The 23,746-nt window shown below is 45.5% G+C and overlaps 1 protein-coding gene across 5 annotated transcripts in view; it reads left to right on the forward strand.

The window, feature by feature from the left end:
* Frmpd3 (FERM and PDZ domain containing 3) overlaps positions 1–16,591 on the forward strand; it is a 163,427-nt gene extending 146,836 nt beyond the window's left edge. For 4 of the 5 annotated variants that reach the window (XM_045140658.1, XM_045140659.1, XM_045140660.1 and 1 more), the window contains 2 exons: positions 9,902–10,723; positions 12,692–16,591. In XM_045140658.1, coding sequence (XP_044996593.1) covers positions 9,902–10,723; positions 12,692–15,729 — 3,860 coding nt within the window. In that variant the 3' untranslated portion in view covers positions 15,730–16,591. The remainder of the gene's footprint in view (positions 1–9,901; positions 10,724–12,691) is intronic. The other variant, XM_045140662.1, reaches the window with a different exon arrangement.
* Positions 16,592–23,746: the final 7,155 nt, after the last annotated feature.

Below are 23,746 nucleotides of genomic sequence, written 5' to 3' on the forward strand. Positions count from 1 at the left end.
CCTTTCCCTGAGAGGAGTTTCTCCCTGCTTATTAGATATAGTGGATATAGGGCTGGAGAGATGGCTTAGCAGTTAAGCACTTGCCTGTGAAGCCTAAGGACCCCGGTTCTAGGCTCGATTCTCCAGGACCCACGTTAGCCAGATGCACAAGGGGCCGCACATGTCTGGAGTTCGTTTGCAGTGGCTGGAAGCCCTGGTGTACCCATTCTCTCTCTGTGTCTCTACCTGCCTCTTTCTCTCTCTGTCACTCTCAAATAAATAAATAAAAATGAACAAAAAAAAATTTAAAGACATATGGATATAGTCCTGGGACCACCTCTAATGGCAGCCCATCACCAGGTTGGTTACTCTGAAGGCTTAGTTTTCTCCTAGGTGCATCTCTAGGTCCTGTAGATGATGCCTTCTGGTAGACATTATGAACCAAGAGCTTATACTACTGCCTTGGTACTCCCCTGGAACACTTACTTATTAAGTCTCAGGGGCCTAAGGAAGAACACGAAATATTATTTCCTCAATGATTGAGAGTTTCCTAGATGTGGCCAATAAGTAAAAACTGAGTTGAACCCACTCAGTGTAATTACAGTGAGACTATTAGGTGTTATGGACAACGTGGTCTATGGAGAAGCCCCAGATCTTAGGGTCTAAAGATCAATAGGACTTGGATTTCAGCCCCTGCTCTGCTATATCTTAGCTGTGCAAACATGGGGAAGTTCCAGAGTCTGTTTTCTTGTCTGTAAAATGAATAATATTATACATGTACTATGACCCTTACAATGGATTTGGCAGGCATAATTATGGGAGATAAACCACATAAAGTCCTTTCATAGTGAAAAACCATTTTTGATCTTTTATAGGAACTAAAATTTCATCATGTTCCAAGTGCGATGATTTTAAATTTTACTTTATTTTAAGACAAGGTCTTACTGTGTATCCCAAGCTGGCCTTGAACTTGAGATCCTCCTGCCTCCAAAGTGTTAGAAGTTACAAGATTGTGCCACCACATCCAGCTTTGTGATTTTTTAAATATACTTTATTTAGATATGATTTCCAAGCCATAAAATTTACCTATTTGAAACTGGAGATGAAAACAAAGGAGGACTAAGCTGGGTGTGGTGGTACACGCCTATAATCCCAGCATTTGGGAGGCAAAGGTAGGAGAATCGCCATGAATGCAAGGACAGCCTGAGACTAACATAGTGCATTCCAGTTCAGCCTGGGCTACACTGAGATCCTACCTAAAAAAAAACAAACAAAAAAAAAACTGGGTATATAGATTAATTAGTAAAGCACCTGCCTAGCATGCATGAAATCCTAGATTCTATCTCTAGTACCACATAATCCAGATGGTGTATGTCGATAGCCCAGCACTCAGGGAGGTTAAGGCAAGAGGGTCAGTGGTTCAAGACCATTGTTGGCTACATAAAGTGTTTAAGGCCAGTATGGGCTACATGAGACCCTATCTCAAAAGAATGCCTATTTTTAAATGCATAGCTTAGTCAGGAATGGTGGCTTCCATCTGTAATCCCAGCACTAGGGAGGCTAAAATAGGAGATCTCTGAAATTGAGTCCAGCCTGGGTTACAGGGTGAGTTCCAGGGCAGTGTAGGCTAGAGTGAGACCCTACATCAAACATGTAAACTGCACAACTCAATGTTTACAATATATTGACAGGAATGGGGGAAACATGGTGTCTCAGGCTATTCTCACCCACCCTGAGGCTATTACAAACTTTGTGCCCCCTATTCTTCCATGCTTTCTGAGCCTCAGCTGACAAGATAGAGATCTTATTTAGTATTGCTTTCTCTGTAGACTCTAGATCTCTGTTTTTATAAAGTTTGAGTAACCACAGTGTCTGTTAACCATTTCCCTGGAACTGGTTTATGGGTTAGCCATGAGAGCAGTATTGTGTCACCACTTTCCCTGTAATGACTTCTGGGCTCAGGCAGATGAGATAAAGGTGACCATCCCCTGGTAGATAGTTGGCTTTCTCTGCTTGATACTGGATGAGGCCTCTTGGTCCCCACACTGAATAACAATAACCCCACTGAAGACTCTTAGCAGAACTGGACTAAGGGAGAGGGGGCTCTACATATGCAACCTTTTCATAAAAAAAAAATAAATTTGGGCTTGAGAGATGGCTTAGTGGTTAAGCACTTGCCTGTGAAGCCTAAGGACCTCAGTTTGAGGCTCAATTCCCCAGTACCCATATAAACCAGATGCACAAGGTGGCACATGCATCTGGATTTCGTTTGCAGTGGCTGGAGGCCCTGGTGTGCCCATTCTCTCTCTATCTATCTGCCTCTTTCTCTCTCTGTCTGTCGCTCTCAAATAAATAAATAAAAATAAACAAAAAAATTAAAAAAAAATAAATTTTCTGGGTATAGTGGCACATGCCTTTAATCCCAACACTTGGGAGGCTGAGGTAGGAGGATTGTCATGAGTTCAAGGCCACCCTGAGACTACATAGTGAATTCCGGGTCAGTCTGGGCTAGAGTGAGACTCTACCTTGAGAAACAAAAAAATAATTAATTAATTAATTAATTCAATAAATAATATATTTATTCATGGGATTTTTTTCAATTATCCCTGCAATCTAGTTTTAGAACCTTTTTACTTCTTGAGTTAGATTTGGTGACATAGTCCTGAAATCAAAACTACTATGGAGGGGTGGAGAGATGGTTGAGCAGTTAAGGACCTTGCCTGCAAAGCCCAAGGATCCCAGTTCAATTCCCCAGTACCCACGTTAGGAGGAAAAAAAAAAAGATGCACAAGGTCACACATGTGTCTGGAGTTCGTTTGCTATGGCCAGAAGCCCTGGCACACCCATTCTCATTCATTCCCTCTGCCTTTCTCTTTCTCTGTCTCTCTCCCTGTTTCTCTCTTAAATAAATAAAAAGAAAAAATATGTATCTACTAGGGAGACCAGGTCAGTAATGTTGCAAGTTCAAGGCCAACCTGGCTTATAAAGTGAGTCAGGGCCAGCCTGGATAACTGAGTGAGACCCTGTCTCAAAAGATAAAAAGTTCTGGGCGTGATGGTGCACGCCTTTAATCCCAGCACTTGGGAGGCAGAGGTAGGAGGATGGATCACTGTGAGTTTGAGGCCACCCTGAGACTACATAGTGAATTCCAGGTCAGCCTGAGACCCTACCTTGAAAAATCAAAATGAGATAAATACAAGAAAAGAAAAGTGGATTATAGGTCAGTGTTAGAGCACTTGCTTAGCATGCATGAGGCTCTAGGTTCAATACCTAGAACTGCAAAAAAGAAACATTTTCACCTCTCCCAAAAGAAATGTAAAAGTAACAGCCATGTTATCCCCTAATAGCTACTCAGCCATAAGCAGCCATAGATACATGTTCTATCTCTATAGCATAGTCTATTTTGAATGTTTATATAAATGCAGTGGTCTTTTATGGATTATTTTGCATTTAGCATAATGTTTGTAAGGGTCATCCATGTTGAATCATATGGCAATATTAGTTCATTTTAATGATGGCATAATATGCCATTGTTTGCAACACTGTATTTTTGTTTGGTTGGTTTGTTTTTCTAGGTAGAGTTTCACTCTAGTCCAGGCTGACCTAGAATTTACTCTGTAGTCTCAGGGTGGCCTCGAACTCACAGTGATACTCCTACCTCTGCCTCCTGAGTTCTGGGATTAAAGGCATGTGCCACCACACCTGGCTGCAACACTGTTTTTAGCAAGTTTTTGTTGTTGTTGTTCATTTTTTAATTTGTTTATTTGAGAACAACAGACAGAGAGAGAAAGGCAGATAGAAAGAGAGAGAATGGACATGCTAGGGCCTCCAGCCACTGCAAACAAACTCCAGATGCGTGCGCCCAACGTGAGTCCTGGGGAATTGAGCCTCGTACTGGGATCCTTAGGCTTCACAGGCAAGCACTTAACCACTAAGCCATCTCTCCAGCCCTGCAACACTGTTTTTAATCCATCCACTAGTTAATGGACATTTGGGTTGTTTCCACCTTTGACTATTATGAATTATGATGTTACACATTCATGGCCATTTTTTACTTGTTTTTGGTTTTGTGAGGTAGGGTCTTGCTCTAGCCCAGGCTGAGCTGAAATTCACTATGTAGTCTCAAGGTGGCTTCAAACTCATGGCGGTCCTCCTACCTTGGCCTCCCAAGTGCTGTGATTAAAGACATGCACCAGCATGCCCAGCCATGTCCATCTTTTATAGGGACATATGTTTTCATTTCTCTTCATTATATACCTCGGAGTAGAATTGCCAGTCAATTGAGAACTATATTTAACTTTTAGAAGAACTGACTGTTTTCCAAAATGACTGCACCTTTTTACATTTTTATCAGCAATGATATAGAGGTATAACTTTGTAATATCCTATTTGTTAATGTCTGTCTTGTTACACCTATCATGGTTGTTATGAAGTAGTGCCTGCAATTCCCTGATCACTGAGGTGGCTGAACATCTTTCATTGATTACTGACCATTTGTATCTTCCTTAGTGAAAAACACATTCAGTCTTTGTCCTTTTTTTGTTCTGTGTTTGTGTAAGTGTGGAGTATACGCATGTGGTTTATCCATGTATGTATGCAGAGTGTATCCCATGTGCACCCATGTGGACACCAGAGGAAGACATCAGGTATCCTCCTTTACTGCCTCTGTTCTTTCAGTTAGACTTGATGATCAGAAGCCCCAGAAATCCTCCTGTCTGTGCCCCTCTCAGTCCTGGTATTATAGGCATGCTCAGATTTTTACATGGGTGCTGGGAATTGAATTTATGCTTGTACAGATATACCAGGTAGAGCATGTTTCTGGAGTTCATTTGCAGTGGCTGGAGGCCCTGGTGTGCTCATTTTCTATCGGCCTTTCTTTCTCTCTCATAAATAAATAAATAAAATACGTTTTAAAATATTTAATTTATTTCACAAATGTTTTATTGTTATGTGCATGTATTGGTTCTCTTTTCACAAATTTCGTATGTGCCCATAATGTATTTAGATCAAAATCTCATCCCATGACCTTCTTGTGTTCTTTCCAACTAGTCACTCTTTTATTGTGATGTCACTTTTTTAACCCTCTTCCATCATCCATGACAGCATGTTGATGGGCCCAATACTGAGCAGGTCCTGTGCAGGTAAAACAACTGCTGTGAGGTTATGAATGCAACAACCACTTTGTGTCTGGAAAATAGTGTTCCAAAGAATTCCACCCCATCCTTTGGCTCATACATTCTTGCTTCCCCTATTCTGCAGTCTTCCCTGAGCCTTGGTGGGTGTGAGGGATGCTTATTTAGAACTGTTGCTCCTTTTTTGTAAAGAAAAATAATATTTATTTATTTGCAAGTGTGTATGCACGCATGCATGTACACACTACAGCAAACGAATACCCATCCAAATTTACTTGGGTGGCAGGGGAATTGAGCCCAGTCTGAAAGACTTGTTTTATTCCTTTTTCTTTTCTTTTTTTTTCTTTTTTTTTTTGTCTAGCAAGAGACATTTGATCATTCTGTGAACTTTCAAACTCAGAGTTTTACAGAATTATGAGAGTACAAGTATTTTCTCAAATTGATTTGAATATACACATTATTATTATTATTGCTATTATTATTATTTTGAGTTTTCAAGGTAGGGTATCACTCTAAGCCCAGGCTGACTCCAGATGCATGTACCACATTGTGTATCTGGTTCATGTGGGTATTGGGGAATCAAACCTGGGTCCTTAAGCTTCACAAGCAAGTGTCTTAACCACTAAGCCATCTCTCCAGCCCAAATTATGCTTTCTTGATGTCAAATCAACTTTGCAATCTGAAATATGCTCAGAGTTCTCAATAAAAAAATATTGGGAAAAGGAACATATAGGGTTGGGAAGGTGGCTCAGTAGTTAAAGGTGTTTGCTTACAAACCCTGTTAGTCTGGCTTCAATTCCCCAGTACCCATGTAAAGCCAGGCACAAAGTGGCACATGCATCTGGAGTTCATTTACAGTGATGAGAGATCATGGTATGCCTATACACATACATGCACACACACATACAAATAAGTAATAAATATTATTTTAAAGAAAATAAGCTGCATTATTACAATTTATCCCCCTTGGTAGTAGTTATAAATCTTTTTGTTTCTGGATCTCATTTGCTAGCATTTTGTTGACGGATGTTGTGGCTATATTCTTAGACATTCTATTCATAAGATATTGGTCTTTAGTTTTCTTGTGATGCCTTTGTCCGATTTTTAATTTTTTTGTTTATTTTCAAGAAGAGAGAGAAAGAATGGGTACTCCAGGCCTCCAGACACTGCAAACTAACTCCAGATGCATGTGCCACTTTGTGCATCTGGCTTTATGTGGGTACAGGGGAATCAAACCCAGGTCGTTAAGTTTTGCAGGCAAACACCCTAGCTGCTGAGCTATCTCTCCAGCCCCTGATTTTGTTTGTTTGCTTTTCGAGGTAGGGTGTCACTCTGGCTCAGGCTGACCTGGAATTAACTATGTAGTCTCAGGGTGGCCTTGAACTGCGATCCTCCTACCTCTGCCTCCCGAGTGCTGGGATTAATAAAGGCGTGCACAACCATGCCCGGCTCAGGCCCTGATTTTTGTTTGTATTTTTTTTTTAAGGAAGGGTCTCATTCTAACCTAGGTTGACCTAGAACTCACTCTTTAGTCCCAGGCTGGCCTCAAACTATGCTGATCCTCCTATCTCTGCCTCCCAAGTACTGGGATTAAAGGGCTGCATCACCACACCTGGTTGGCCTTGAATTATTTTTTTTTTAATTTTATTTGTTTGAGAGAGAGATTGAGAAAAAGAGAAAGAGAATGAGAATACTAGGGCTTTCAGCTGCTGCAAAAGAAAAACAAAAACCTCCAGACACCTGTGCCACCTTGTGCATCTGGCTTATGTGCAACCTAGTGAATCGAACCTGGGTCCTTTGGCTTTGCAGGCAAGCAACTTAACTGCCAAGCCATCTTTCCAGACCTTGAATTTTGATTAAAGTAATACTGGCCACAGAATGAGCTGAAACGTCTTCTTCTCTTCCCCTCCCCCTTTTTTTTTGAGAAAAGGTCAGGGCAACCTCTGTAGCCCATGCTGGCCTAGAACTCACTATGTAGTCAGGACTGTCCTCTAACTCATGGTGATCCTCCTGACTCAGTCTCCTAAATTTTTGGGATTACAGGCATGCACCACCACACCCCACTTATTCACCTTTTCTGTCTTCCTAAATCACTTTTGGCAGGTTGTATAAGAATTTGGTCATGTCATCTAGGTTATCTAATTTGTTGACATAAACTTATCAGATTCCCTTATAGTCACCTCCATATTTCTATGGTCATTTATTGTATCCCACTTTTTATTTCTAATTTTAGTAATTTAAATCTTCACTCTTTTTTTAGCCTAGCTAAAGACTTGTTGATTGTACTGATACTTACATAGAAACAACTTATTCATTCATTAATTTCTCTGCTTTTTTTTTCCTATCCTCTATTTCCTTCCTTCTGTTTGCCTTGAATTTAGATTGTTTTTCTGGTTCCTTTTTTGTTTGCTTGTTTGTACGGGACAAGGTTTTGATATGTAGCTCTGACTGGTTTGAAACTAACTCACTTTGTAGACAAGGCTGGCCTTGAAATTGCAGCAATCCTTTTGCCTATGCCTTCTACATGTTGGGATTAGAGATGTATGCCACCATACCCAGCTTTTTTTCTGGTTTCTGAAACTGGAGGTTTAGGATACTAATGTGAAATATTTGTTTTGTTTTATTAAAGATCAGATCTCATTATGTACCTTGGGTATGTTAATGATATTACAGGCATGTGTCACTATACCTAACTACTATATTTCTTTTGGTTGCTAATTTCTAATTAAATTCCACTGTGCTTAAAAAAGAAGAATGAAATTAAAAGCTCCAACTACTGCTGAACTGTGTGCTACTCCCTTCAATTCATTTGGTTTTACTTCATATGTTTGGGACTCTGCTGTTAGGTGCCAGCACTGTTTCTGTTGTAGCTGTAAGTGCTAATGAAAGGCAACATTGACACATTGAGCAGACCCTGTATAATTGGAGTCCTATTTTCCAACACCTTGGCCGCTGTGATGATGATATATATGGTGATGGTTAAAACATGGGTTTTGATGTCTCTCAGACTTGGACTCAATCCCAGATGGCACTTATGACTTTAGGAAAGTCATAAACTCATCTGGGTCCTTTCTTCCTCTGTAAAGTGGGAATAATGATACCTACCACACTGGTATGAGGATTGAATGGATTGTGTATAATGAATTCAGCCTAAGCTAGTGCATGGTTTATTTGTTTGTTTTTTAGACAGGGTCTTTTGTAGCCCAGTTGGCCTCAAACTTGCTCTATACCTGAGGCTGACCTTGAACTCCTGATCCTCTTGCTTGTACCTCCCAAGGTCTGGGATTATAGGTGTATACCACCATACCTGGCTTAGGGCTGGCTTTTCATCTGTCCACTAATAGCAGAGAAAGTTGACATTGTCAGAGTATATTCTCAAAGATAATGTGTGTGGCACTCCCAAAACAGTGCGTGATGCAGAAACCACTCAGAGCCAAAGCATTTGCTAAGGATAAATCTTAGATATACATATCTACCATCAAAGGCTGCTGATAATGAAACATTTCACTTCCAACACTGGCTCTCCATGAAAACAAGATAGTAATAAGCTTTAAAAAGAATGATGTATAGCTGGAGGCATGGCTTAGCAGTTAAGGCATTTCCCTGCAAAGCCAAAGGACCTAGTTTCTATTCCCTAGGACCCCTGTTAGCCAGATGCTCAAAGGGGAACATGCATCTAGAGTTCGTTTGCAGTGGTTGGAGGCCCTGGAACTCCCATATTCTCTCTCTCTCTCTCTCTCTCTCTCTCTCTCTCTCTCTCTCTCTCCCTCTCTCTCTCTCTTTCTCTGTCAAATAAATGAATGAATAAGTAGAACGATGTGCCTTTAATCCCAGCACTCAGGAGGCCAAGGTACGAGGATGACTTTGAGTTCAAGGCCATGCTGAGACTAAATAGTGAGTTCTAGGTAATCTTGAGCTAGAGTGAAACCCTACCTTGGGGAAAAAAAAATAATGATAAGAATGGAGTGATACTGCTTCCTCTCTCCATGCATCTTCCTTTCACTCTGCAAATTCAGATCTCCAGAATTTGATCACTTATAGCTGAGGGTGTAGTTTAGTGTTTGCTTAGAACGTGTGAGGCCCCAGGGTGAACCCCCAGCACTGAAGATTAGCACAGAACACTGGAATTAAGAATGGCTTGCTGGGCTGGAGAAATGGCTTAGTGGTTAAGCGCTTGCCTGTGAAGCCTAAGGACCGTGGTTCGAGGCTCGGTTCCCCAGGTCCCACGTTAGCCAGATGCACAAGGGGGTGCATGCATCTGGAGTTCGTTTGCAGAGGCTGGAAGCCCTGGCGTGCCCATTCTCTCTCTCCCTCTATCTGTCTTTTTCTCTGTGTCTGTCGCTCTCAAATAAATAAATAATTAATTTAAAAAAAAAAGAATGGCTTGCTTAGCAAGGTGGTAAGAGCAGAACAGGAATAGTTCTAAGAGGAACATAAACCAAAGCTCAAATCAGGTGACTCTCAGATCAAATATCCATGCAAAATTCAGAGGTGTCCAGACACCAAGATTTTTCCCCCCTCCCCAATCTCACTTCATCCACCCCACCCCCCATTTCACAGGTGGCCCTGCCTTTGCAGCTCTGGTCGCTACATTGTCCTCACTCTGCTGTCAGGGTCAACAATAACATGGCCCATCAGCTCACCTCCCCCTAATCTCTAGCAGACAAGTAATGAATATTCTTTCTTGGTATCTGCCACCCAGTTGAAATGTACATGGCCAGAGATGACAAAGGAATGTAGCCACCATCCTCAGCAACAAGCTCATCAGTTGATTCTCTCTCTGGGTTTAGATTACATGCACAGCGCCCACCGCCCTGTCACTGGGGGCCACCTGGGGAAAAAGGAGAGTAGTTATGTGGGCAGCATGGGCACCAGCCCTAGGAAGTCGAGCCACTGCACGCCCCCGCCTACCGACTCTGAGCTTGTCAGCTTCTGCTACCTCCACATGCGGGAACAAAGGAAAGAGCAAGAAAGCCGGACGGATGTCAATGAGAACCTAATCTTCTTTGAGGAGACCAGGCCCAGGACCAAATCTGACCCCACATCCAAAAGCTCTGGACAAGGTTATGAGGTGGTACCCGATGATTTTGATGCAGTCAGCCTAGATCACGAGCCTTGTGCCAGCAGGGCCCGGTCCTATACCTTGGACAATTCCCTCGGGGCTGAGGCTCTGAATTTCTACTGTGACTCTTGCAAATCTAAACTCCAGGAGCATCTGGGGCCTCGCAAAGGTGGGAGGTCTGGCTCTTCTCGGGACAATATGGTAGACTTGATGTCCCTCCCACCCCCAGGGAGTGAGGAGGAGGAGGAAGAGGAAGATGAGACAACTTCTCTTTTACCTGCCATTGCCGCCCCACCCCCTGGTTTCCGAGACAACAGTTCTGATGAGGATGATCCCAAACGCCGGGCTGTCCAAAGTCAGGAACAAGGACGCCACCTCCGTGGGCTCCTGTATGATGAGATTCCAGTGACACTGATTGACAGTGTACAGACCCGAACAGTCCGAGATCATGCCCAGGAGCTAGATGATGCTCTGGTATCTACTCTACAGGCTCTGGAAGCTCTGGCTGCTTCAGAGGATGGACCCCATCCCCCACCCCCACAGACTGCAGGTAATGGCCAGTCTTTCCTCACTCTTATCTCTTCTTCCTTCTGCTGGCCACGGAACAGGCAGCAGGTACCATTGCTTCTTCCCAAGCAGATGTTTAAGTGACTATGCTATGTCAAGGCAGTGATCAGAGTTGTTCAGATAGGGTCTGGGGAGCAAAGATGCTATGGCAGAGGTGTGGTTCACCTTGCACTAGCTGCCACCGTTCCCTGTCTGTGGACAGTGCTTGCAGTGGATCCCAGGGATTGGGGCTACAACAACTATAAATCCAGTCCAGGATTGAGAACAGAGACATAGAAGACAGAAAAGAATACCAGCATGCCCATGACTGCAACAAAAGCAAGAGAACCAACTAACCACATAGTGACCTGGGATTAGGAGAGCCAAGCTACTAAAGGCTGGTATCTTTATCCTGCCTTAGGACATGGTTTCAGAGGCAGATGAACTGGAATCCTGGCCTCTTTACTCATAGGTAGTGCAACCCATGGCAAAGCACTTGCTCTCTGAGCTTCACTGTTGTCATTTCAAATGGATTTGATAACAGTAATTATATCACACAGGGTAAAGATTAAGTGACATCACTCAGAGCACTTAACCACTGCCCCACACACAGTGAGGATTCAGTAAGAAGTGGCTACTGCTGACAACTATTAATTGGTAGGAGAGCCATACAATATACTTGCTATTCCCTGTTATAGACACATGCATTTCCAACTTCTAGATCAATATGTATCCAACATATGTCAATAGTCACACATATGTATCTCCATACACATGCACTATTACTTTAAAAAAAGAAAAAGAAAGTGTGGGGGTGGGGAGGGAGGGAATTACCATGGGATATATTTTATAATCATGGAAAATGTTAATAAAAATTAAAAAAAAGAAAAGAAAAAGGGCCAGGTGTAGTGGCATTTGCCTTTAATCCCAGCACTCAGGAGATAGAAGTAGAAAGATCACCATGAGTTTGAGGTCAGCCTGGTACTACACAGTGAATTCCAGGTCATCCTGGGCTAGTGTAAGACCTTACTTCAACATACGAAAGAAAGAAAGGAAGGAAGGAATAAGGAAAGAAAGAAAGACAGAAAGGAAGAAAGAAAGAGAGAGAGAGAGAGAGGGAGGAAGGAAGGAAGGAAGGACACGGCAGCAAAAGAGAAGTCAGGAGGGATAAAGAAGCTGAACAAGGCCTGGAGAGATTGCTTAGTGGTTAAGGCACTTGCCTGCAAAGCCAAATGACCCAGTTTCAATTCCCCAGGACCTACGTAAGCCAGATGCATAAAGTGGTATATGCGTCTGGAGTTCATTTAAAAAATAAAAAAAGGATCGGAACAAGCATGTGATCTAGGGCCAAGTATAGATGGAGATGGGGTAGTGATTGGGGTTGGAAGGAACCTATCTTTTCTATGCAGGAGAACACGCTTGGCATTGAGCAACTGCTGAATGTTTGGCTCCCCAGGCTGGCATTTCTCTTCACTTACAGACTCAAGCCCCAAGCACTAGGTGCTCCTAGGCTCAAGGCCCACATGGCTACCAGAGAGAGTACAAGCTCAGCTAAATGCCTTCAGCTGCAAGTACTGTGATCAGGCCTGGCCAGATGAGGAGGGATAGAAAGGCACTTCTCCTTGCCAGTTCTTTTCAGGACAATTAACAGAAATTTCCTAGCCGTTGAATTAAAAATAGTGTTGATTAGCATGTTGTTTTGCATGTTAATTTGTCACCAAACTGCCAGATCTTCTCTTTTGTTACTGTTTTTCTTTTTTGAATTTCAGCCTGTCATATTCCTTCTCATATATTGTTCCTCTTTGTTTCCTCCTCTCACCTCAACCCTTCAGTCCTCCTAGGCTTGACTGTTTTACCCCAGCTTGAAAAATTGCTGGCCAACACTAACCTTGGCCTTCATGAGCTCTCTAGGTATGGTTGGAAAATAACTTGATGTTAGTAAATATAATAAGTCATATTCCTGTTTCTCCAGGTCTGATTGTGCTGGCCACAATCACTCCTGAATCATCACTGGACTCAGGCCATGAAACCAACTCCTCCGAGCTCACAGACATGTCCGAGATGATGTCGGCCATGAAGCAACACCAGAACACCACCTACTTGCTGGCCCAGCACCTCAATAAGGACAGCCTCCTTGCCCGAAAGGATCTGCCCTTCCGGATCCAGAGCTGTTCAGCTCAGGCTGTTCTCACAGCTCCTTATTCTCTAGGGCGCCCAGATCCTAACTCGTCCCTCCAGCCAGCGGTCACTGGCCAGAGTCCTGGTCCCCCTGGCGCTCGACGAAAGCTGCCACAGTCAGAAGTCCAGGTGCAGGGAGAGAGAACATACTCCCTAGCAGTACACCCAGCACTGTCCCCACAGCTTAGTGAACAGAAGAAGAATCTGAGCCTGCTGCCCCCAGTTCCTGAAGACAAAGGGCCTGGCCATACTAGAGCAGGCCTGGAGATGTCACTGAGGGCAGCCACACCATCCCTCAGTGAAGAGCATGTCTCAGAGTTAAGGGAGAACCTGCCCAAGGAAGTCCGGTTGAGTCCTAAACTTATCCTGGACGCAAAAGGCAGTGTAACCCCAGCCATCATCTCTGCTGCTCTACAGCAGGTGGTACACAGTAAGAGTCTAGCCACTTCTGCTGGGGCCTTAGCAAATACCCCCAACAGGGGGGAGAGAAGACTGGAGGCTGGTGTGGGAAGGCCTGAGGCCAACATAGGCAGGTCAGAAGTTAGTCTGATGACCAGCAGCGCCAACAAAAATCTAAAGTTTAAAATGAGCCCAGGTGGTTCAGAGACCTCAAGGAATTCTCAGCAACAGCTGGGTCCAGAGGTCTCTGCCAGCTCCAGGGCACTCACAGGCAGCCGCGCTGACAGCCTCCACCTTTCCACACAAGAGGACAGGCTTTCTGCTCAAAGTTTCTCTTCCAAGAGCTATATTTCAAGAGCAAGCCGAGAGTCAGTGAACAAGCCAGTTACCGGGGAGGTAACAGGCAAGGGTGGGTCAGAGGGTGCTAAGCCTCCCCCCAGTAAGCAGGGCATGGTCTCTGGCCAGGGGGAAAAAGGGCAGCTGGAGAACACATCCAAAATCAGCAAGCTTGAGGAGACCAGTTTGGTCCCCAGAACTGGCTATCCCATGGCTCTACAGAGCCCCAGCTGCCAATCTCGAAGCCACAGCCCCAGCTGCCAGCCCCATGGCCATAGTCCCAGCAGCCAGTCCCGAGGCCAGAGCCCCAGCTGCCAACCTCGAGGCCAGAGCCCAGTGAGGCCCCCAGCCTCCAGTCGGCAGGTGAGCACCATGCCCTCCAGGAAGCTTGAAACGACCCTGGATGGAGCCCACTTGACCTCTGAAGGCCCTACAAAGCCTAAATCAACTCGAGGTCCTTTCCGCCTACGTAATTTATTCTCTGCCACCTTTCCCACCCGCCAAAAAAAGGAGACAGATGAGCGACAGGCCCAGTTGCAGAAGGTAAAGCAGTATGAGCTGGAGTTCCTTGAGGAACTTCTGAAGCCACCAAGCCAGGGGGAGCTTCCAGGCACTGAATACCTGCAACCCCCAGCGCCTGGCCGCTGCAGCTGCCAGCTACGCAGCAGCCCAGTGCAACAGGGACCAGGCATGTCCCGTGAGCAGAGACGCAGCTGTGACTGCAAGCGTATCTGCAGAGGAGGCCGGCCTCAGGCTGCCCAGACACCTGTGCCTGGCCTCCGGGGTAGGGAGAGGGACAGGGTTCCCCCTACCCAGCGGCAGCCAGAGGCTGGCCCAGGCTTGAGCCTCAGCAGCCCCATTAATGTCCGTCGAATCCGTTCCACCAGCCTGGAGTCCCGAGAGTGCCGGTCTGACCCTGAGAATGGTGTTTCGTGCTTGACCACGTGTGCCTCAGGGGGTGAGTGTCTAGGAGCTCCCAATTATAGGAAACTGATGCGCCGCTACAGTATCAGTGAGCTAGACCAGGGTGACAGGGCCTCATTGACCTCGGATGTCTACCCACATCCACCCCTGGGCATATTACCCAGGGAAGCCAAGGAGGTAGAGGCAGGCCTCCCCCTAGGCTTGGGTCCCAAAGGCAAGTCTGCAGAGTCACCAACACTGGGAGACCCCTCTTATGTCCAGGTGACCCCTGAGACTAAAGGTCCCAGACAGATGGCTGTGTTCTCACTGCCAGAGGAGGTGTACCGCAAGCCAGCCGATCTAGATGAGGACAGTGAAAGCAGTAAATGCTGTTCCATCCGCTACTGCTTCTATTATCGCAAGTGTGATATGGCCGATGATGCCAGTGATGGTAAGGATGAGCTCTCCTACTCTATCCCTATGAAGATTCTGCCTGGCATGAAGCTGGATGAACAGGTGGTACCTGTGGTGAGCAGAACCCTGCAGGTGCTGGATGCTGCTACATGTAGCAGCAGTCCTGAGGCCTCCCGTACGCAAGAGATCGACCTTCGGGTATCCACCTTTGAGGGGAGCCTGGCCAAGATCAATGCCCTGCGGGCCCATGCCTATGGCCTCCCTGATGGCTTCCTGGCTGCTCGGCTAGACACCAATGAGCTGCTTACAGTCTTGCGGCAGTGTGTGGCCAGCCCTGAGGCCCGTGCCCCCAAGCCCTATGTCTCTCAGATCTCTGAGTACAAACTTGAGCTAGCTCTCAAGTTCAAGGAGCTCAGGGCCTCCTGTCGACGCGTAGCCAACGTGGACAAGAGCCCAACTCACATGCTGGCAGCCATCACAGGCAGCTTCCAGGTGCTGAGCAGCCTCATTGAGACTTTTGTGCGGCTGGTGTTCATTGTGCGCTCTGAGGCCCAGCGCCAAGAACTTCTGGCTAAGGTAGAAGAGGTGGTGAGGAATTATACCTTCCTGCTGCGTGCAGCTGAGGAGTCCACAGCCCGGAATCTAAACCAGCAGCAGCAGCAACAGCAACAGCAGCAGCAACAGCAGCAGGCAGCAGCTACAGGGCATCCGCCAGGCTCCCCAACATCAGCGACTGTTATGAGCACATTCACCCACTCCTTAAAAACCCTTATTAAGTAGGGCACTTGCCTAGGACTGTCCCTTCCCCATTCATGGTCCCAAGTCTGAGCTTTGTGGTCCTTGCATCTCATGGTGAGTGTGTGTCTGCTGGGCCAGTCATGGTCCAAGAGCCCATCAGTCTCCAAGGAGTTAATACTCATTGGACTGAGGCTCTCTCTTAAGGGCTGCAAGCTTAGCTGCCGCCCTGGGTTTCCTCACTCCTTACTGGCCTCTGGGCATCACTGTGAGGGCAAAGGGCCCTCGCCACTACGCCCAACCACAGAGTGTATGTTATCTCCTCTCTGGGGCACACAGGTGACATCAGGTTCACCTCTTGCTCTGAGTTGAGAACTGGGGGGAGCCAGGGCCTCAAGCTCCTCCTAGTATGTGCTCCCCTACAGGGTGCAGTGGCAGTAGTAGTAGACAGCAGTGCTGAGCCAAGGAGAGAATGCGCTCTTGCAGATGCATCCACCCACCATGGGCCTACATGCACCTGGCAGGAGCCATACCTAGGACCTGTGCCCAGGTAGGATATGGGTAGAAAACAGCCATACCCGGCTGACAGTGGCTGGCCCAATAGGCTGGCAGCCTTGAGAGCCCTTGCCTCCAGGTCCAGTAGCTCCACACCAGCCATCCCCAAAGGGCCCTGCTCACTGATAGGCAGGGCAGCTCAGTCCACTAGGCAGCAAGCCTCTGGGATCACCCCACTTGTTTTGGGTAAAGAACCTGGTGAAAATGTCTGCCCTGGGGAGACCCAGTGCAGGCCTTTGAGCCCACCTGGCCTAGCCCAGTCCTGTGCAAGGGCTGTTGCCAGAGGTGTATGGCTCATCTCACAACATCTCTACCAGACAGACTGTCCTTAGGAGTTTGACTTAGCTATGGATTGGGGTGGGGGGTGGGGGGAGGGGGGGCAAGGGGAAGGGGTGGGGGGTGTTGATGACTATATCTTAAACTTCTGGAAGCTAGCGTGACATGTTAATCCTGAGTATATGCTTTTGGCTGTGTATTGACCCTGTGGATTTGTGTCTCTAAGAAAAGAAGCTGAGCGCCTTACCCGGTGCAATCCTGCACCTCTCTGTCTCTCCAGAGCCATCTGGAAGGGAATTCACACTGTTTAGCATCCTCCTTGACACACATATCCTATTATCACCACCACTGCTATCACCACCACCACGACCGCCTCCGCTGCTGCCACTACCACCACCCTCCCCCCCCCCAGCCTCCCTGGGAGTGAAGACACGGAGTCCCTACCAGTTGCCCCACTGTAGGGATCAAAGAAAGCCAATGTTTCTTCTGTATAGATTGCTTCTTGTCCACCTCTCCATATCTGCCTGTTTCCCACACCTTCCCGCCCGACGTCTGCCTCTCTTTCATCACTGTGAGAGGTCCATGTGAAATCTCCTGTTCTTATGTGAGTTTTATAAAATGTACACTGTGCCGAGCTCCTCCCCACCCTTGGTAAACCCTAGCGCAATAAAGTCCCCTGAGTGGCAAGGTCTCCCAGCAAGGAGGAGGGGCACCCCTTCTACATAATCCAGCCCCCCTTCCTTGCTTCTTCTCCCACAGGACCAAGTTGTTTAATGGGCCAGAGATGCAGCCAATGGGGAACCCTTACCCCATGACCACTGCCAGCACAGGGCTGATGTGGTCTTCCTCTTCTCCCAACTTCTTGATCCTACACCTTCTGCCACTCAGATTCTGCCTTTGTCATTCCACAGCCGTCATTCACCTCTCCCTCAGCCTCATGGAGAGGGAACATTTTCTAATGTCTGTATATATTATATATACTACATAAATATATAAATTATATATATGCTAATTTATGTCTTGTTTTTCAAACAAGAATGATTAAAACTATTCATCTTACTATCCCAATAAGTCTTTGGAGTGCCTCTCTGTGGGTGTCCTTGTGTCCTTGAATTGTTGGTTGGTGGCAGCCCTTTGAGTGTACCTCCAACACCTTTGTTCTCTGCTACCTGGGCCTAGGAGGGTGATAAAAGCTAAGGACCTCACTCCTCCCATGCCCCTCCCAATATACAAGGGGACTCCTTTGCTTCTCTTAGAAACATCCTATTTGCCACAAGTGTGGAATATTGTCTACCCCTTCTTATTGACCTTGAGGCCTCTGCCTCACCTGGCTATCATGGCAGCCACCTTAGAAATGAAGGGTTGGGAAAAGACAAAAGCACAATGTTGTCCAGCTACAGGGTACCAGAGGGTCTGTGAGTTAACAGAGAGACCAACCCTGGTTGGGACTGAAAAATGAAATGTCTGATCTCCTGAAGTTTACGTTGGTGAATTCCCTACAATAGCCACTGTCATCTTTTGTAGGAGGGGCAAGCTTCATTTAGAAAGGATAGAAGCACCAGGACCTTAAGCAAGACCAATCTCTACTTAATGTTGAGAAATTATTTTCTTCCTCTTTTTCTCTTCATTTCTTCCATTATGCACAAGTTCCCATTAATCTATGAGGTGCCTTTGTACAAAATAAATAGGTTCTCCCTGCCCCACTCCATGATGAAGTAGCAAATCCTTCCTCTGGGGTGATAACAGCCCTGGGACACTCAGCTTGATAATTTCAGTTCCATCCACCTTCACTAGCCTTAAGTAGCCCTGATGAGTCACTTCCTCACAAAGATTGACTTTTGTTGTGTCTGCAAAGGTCTTGGCTAAAAGGCTTCAGAGTAAATCATTGAGGGAGGAGGAATCAGAGGTAGTGGAGTAGGTTTGGGCTGCTCTGTAGGCTCCCCAGTGTACATGTGCGAGGAAACCACAGGTAGCAGCTTGAGACTAATGGTGCAGCTTCTATGGAAGCTGACTATCAGACATTGCCCCATAGCATCAAGGTTGGGATTCAATGAAAGTCAATGCTGATATAAAGTAATGCCTGCTGATCCTCATAATGACCCAAAGAATAGTCCAGAACTTGGTCCTTCTATGGTCCTAAACCAAGCACACTAGTAGGCCCTGAGGATCCTAAAGCACCTTTATTTTGTTCTATCTCCTGGATGCTCACCTACATACTATCTCCTGGATACTCACCTACATAATGCCTGGAACATAATAAATCTTCAAATAAATGTTGGATAAATGAGTGTCAAATAGATGACTATCATGAAAGCACCCTCTCAGACTTCTGTACAATATGAAAAGAGCACTTCAGTACTGTAATCCCAAAACTTACGAAGTGAAGACAAGAGGATAAGCAGGTCATCATTGGCTACATACTGAGTTCAATACCAGCCCAGGATAAACAGAGCCTGTCACAAAAGAAAAGAAAAAGTTCTACAACAGCAGCATGCATGAGGCAGAATCAGGGGGATTACTGTAAATTCAAGGCAGGCTTTGTCTACACAGTGAGTTTCAGGACAGCTAAAAATACATAGCAAGACCCTGTCTCACAAAAAGATGAACAATCAGGGGATTAGGAGATTTCTCAATGGTTAAAGGTACTTGCTCGTAATGCCTGCTGTCCTGGGTTCGATGCTGAAGTACCCACATAAACCCAGTGGTGCATGCATCTGGAGTTTGCCTAGCATGCCCATACTCTTTTTTTCTTTTCTCACACTCTCTTCTCACAAATAAATTAATAATTTTTTTAAAGTGAACAGCCGGGCATGGTAGTGCATGCCTTTAATCCTAGCACTTGGGAAGCAGAGGTAGGAGGATCACTGTAAGTTCAAAGCCACCCTGAGACTATGTAGTGAATTCCAGTCCAACCGGTACTAGAGCAAGACTCTACCTCAAAAAACCAAAACAACAACAAATGAACAGACCAGCCAGGCATAGAGGTCCATGCCTTTAATCCCAGCATTTGGGAAGCAGAGGTAGGAGGATCACCATGAGTTCAAGGTCACCCTCAGACTACATAGTGAATTCCAGGGCAGCCTGGGCTAGAGTGAGACCCTGCCTTGAAAAACTAAACCAAAAACAAAGTGAACAAATCAAAAGAAGCGTTGGGACCATAATCTGGTATTCTACAAACTCAGATGAGTTTCAGCAAGTTCTTCCCAAAAGCTTCTGAAACTCTATGGAGGTGACTTTTGGTCTCTTTTTCTGTGGGCCCTAGGACCATTATCCTCATGAGGTGAGTGCAATAAAACAGGTCATGTTTGTACCATCATCTTTCTGGTCATCTTTAGCAGGAGATGGAGCTAGAACCAGTGCTATACAGTTACCCAATAACACTCTGCAGAGCCTGACTCCTGCCTTTCTTACTTCAGCCAATTAAACAAAAATGGGTTCAGGCTGTTGGCATGGGCCCAAAATGCCAATGGGACTGGCACAGTCACATTTTTTTTCAAGCTGCTGTCAAGGCACTGTGGGTAATAGGCAATTTCATCAACAATGAATTGAAAAGGCCTACCTCAGCCAGAATTTTTGCTGCCAAAGGGGCAGAAGAGGATCAAGTGCCAGCACTGGGAATGGATATACTTCTATGTTTTAGGATTGAATTCCTTCCATAGCCAATGGGCTGGGAGTAATAACTGTATCCCATTACTCAGCTTGCAGCCTGTAAGGTAGACTGTGAGTATTCATCTGGAACAAGGGGGGAGGTCTTCCCTAGAGTGAGAAGTGACCTTTGAGGGCTTGGAAACGAATCCAGGCAGGTCTCTTGGGTCCAATGCCCTAACCTACTGTAAGCCTCTGTTAGGTGGGAATGATGAAAGTATACCTTCTCAGAGGGAACATCTACTTCTTTCATATGGCTATTATCAGTGACTCCCTCACACACATGCCCACACAGCAAGGCCCTGGGTGGAACCTATACCTCAGCCTCATGAGAACATGACCCAGTGGTGGCCCCTCAGTTTTCACCTGGACCTTCTCTTCCTAGATGAAGCTCACTTATAGCTTCCCTGCTCTCCTGTCTGAGATCCTAACCACTAAGTGTTGATTACTAGTTCTTTTTGTTTGTTTGTTTTCTTGAGGTAGGGTCTTGCTCTAGCCCAGATTGACCTAGAATTCACTATGTAGTCTAAGGCTGGCCTTGAACTCACAGTCATCCTTCTTCTTTGGCGTCATAAGTGCTGGGATTAAACACATGTATCACCATGCCTGGCCTGATTGCTAGTTCTTATTTGCAAGCCTTTGGCTCAAAGGAACATGTTGCCAGGACAAACATCTTATCAAAAGCGGCTTATATAAGGAAAGCGTTTATTTCAGGCTTACAGAATCCAGGAGGAGTTCCATCATAGCAGAAGCTGGCTCACTTTAGCGTACACAGCAGAGAGAAAGAAACCAACAACTAGCAATATGAATAGCCAGAGCCCAAATGGCTCTCTACACACCTTAGCGCTGGACTCAAGATATGCCCCCAGTGAATATACCTCTTCCAGCAGGCTGCTGGAGACTTAAGAAAGAAGCTTAATCTAAAATACCTGAGTCTAGCTGGGCATGGTGGCACATGCTTTTAATCCCAGCACTTGGGGAGTAGAGGTAGGAGGATCAATGTGAGTTCAAGGCCAGCCTGGGACTACTGAGTGAGTTTCATAGAGTAAACATAATGGCAGAGAGTAAACATTCCATTGTAAAAAGGCATAACAAGGAGAAACTGAGCCAATGCAAAATAAATAACCAGCAGGTAAACAACAAACATCTGTAGTTTCAAGTCCCAACATCCATAACCAGTGACAAAGTCTGGGTTTCTAATTCCACTCCTCTAGCTGGGCAGCTTACAGCCCAGGAGAAATTTCGTCCTTAACCAGCAGCTTTCTATGGCAGTTGCTCCACAAACCTGGTATATCCAAAATATCTTTGGACCCACACTGCAAACCATGGTTCATCTTCACAGATCCATGAAATGGCCTTTCTGCCTTTCCTGGTCTCCACACAAGGAATTCAACCCTGTTTCACACTACTGCATCTTTGTGGTTCCTGGAACGGGTTCATCTTCATACAATGTCTTTTTTGGTCCGCCACACAAAGATTTTAACCCTGTTTTACTTAGCCACATCTCAGGGGCTCCTGGAATCATATACACCTCGTTACCCATTTACCTGCATTTTTCTGCTTCCAAAACCAGCACCAGGTAAGTAGAAGAGTCAAATTTGTAAATCCAAGGGGGACTAAAACTTGACTTTGAAGAGGATACTCCTTTAAGCCACCAGCTTTGAAAAGAATTTGCATTCTTACTAGCTTGAGCCCTCCATGATTCATCTCGGAGCATCATTTCCATTGTTTCAATGCAAAACAGTTGGCCCACCCTAAATGGTGGTAATCTTTTTAAGGACTACAATTTAAGTAAACTAAAACCAGTCTCTGTGCCTATAGCTTCAAACTTGCTTGAATTTTTCCTACGATAAACCATACATCTGAGGCAGAGAAAGGAGGATCACTGTGACACTGTGAGTTCAAGGCCACCCTGAGACTACCAAGTGAATTCTGAGTAAGCCTGGGCCAGAGTGAGAGACTACCTCAAAAAACATACAAAAGAAAATAAAACATCCCGGCTTGGTGGCACACGCCTTTAATCTCAGCACTTGAGAGGCAGAGGTAGGAGGATCGCCCTTAGTTCAAGGCTACCCTGAGATTCCAAAGTGAATTCCAGATAAGCCTGGGCAATAGTAAACCCGTACCTCGAAAAAAAATACATCTTTCATATCTTCCTGTTCTATACCTTCTGCAAAGCACCCAGTCCAAGACTTTTAAACTAAACATTGCTAAAATTCTTAGGCCTTTTACAGAATGCAACCTATCTTTTCACCAGTATCCCAGTTCCAACAAAGTTCTCTCCTTCCACAAACCTCTGCTTTTAACATTTTCAAGCTCTCACCAGAATAGCTCATCACGCTCTGCTTATAACACTGCAAGCTTCTCCAGTTTTTCCACATCCCTCTCATTCCAAAACACATTCCAAAAGACAAAAAACCCACACAGTCTGCTTCATTGTATCAACAACCCTGTTTCTCTGGTACTAATTTTCTGGTGCAGTTACCTTTTCATTGCAGGAAAAAAAAAAAAAACACTCAACCAGAAGCAGTATGTGGAAGGAAAGGGATTATTTCAGTCTTTCAGAATCCAGACTCCGCCATACACAACAGAGACAGGAAAACCAAAGCCAGCAAGCACCAACAGCAAGAGCTCAAACTGTTCTCTACATACCTTAGGGCTTGACTCAAGATTCACCTCCAATGACATGCCTCTTCCAGCAGGCTTCTGGGGACATAATTAGGAAGCTTAATATAAAATACCTGAGTCTATGTAAGACATACATTTAAACCACCATAGATCACATGTGTCTGTTATGTTGGGATCCTTCCACAACATAGAAAAAAAATGAATCTGTCCTTAAATAGACAAAACCAACTTGCACAAAGACTTGCCATATGCCAGGCACTCGGCTAAGTACTTCACATGCATGATCTCATTTAATCTTCACAACAGGCTTTTGAGAGAGGTACTAATCATCTCCATTTCTCAGAGGAAGAACCTGAAGCTCAGAGAAGTTAAGGCATTAGCTCAAAATCATACATATTGTAAGTGAAAAGCCAGTTCTCACAACTATCCCATGCCTTCAACTGTTACCCTACAGTATTCAACCTGGCTCCAAGTTGAAACACTTCCCTTGGAAACAAAGGCATGGATGCACATGCACTCATCAAAAGATGACCTTTAATTGCTGTTCTGGGTCCAGGAAGACTATAGCAGGCGTGGATAATGATGGAGTATGGAATGTGGGATACTGGAAGCCTCATTACCTCCTAACCCCTCTCCCCATTGTGCTCTTGTGCTACTTCCTCTCAGAGCCATGAGTGATACAAGCTTATGCGCATGGTCATTTGTGAGGAGTAGCTGTGCCAGGCGTGGTGGCACACACCTTTAATCCCAGCACTGGGAGGCAGAGGTAGGAGGATCACTGCGAGTTCAAGGCCACCCTTAGACTCCATAGTGAATTCCAGGTCAGCCTGGGCTAGAGTGAGACCCTCCCTCAAAAACCAAAAACAAACAAACAAACAAAATGAATAGTTGTGTCCCCAAAGGCCAAGCTCAAAATATGCATATAAATTCCCAGGTCATCCTATACCTTCTCTCACCT

Source organism: Jaculus jaculus, chromosome X (genome assembly GCF_020740685.1).
Source record: "Jaculus jaculus isolate mJacJac1 chromosome X, mJacJac1.mat.Y.cur, whole genome shotgun sequence".
In the NCBI taxonomy this organism is placed as follows: Eukaryota; Metazoa; Chordata; class Mammalia; order Rodentia; family Dipodidae; genus Jaculus; species Jaculus jaculus.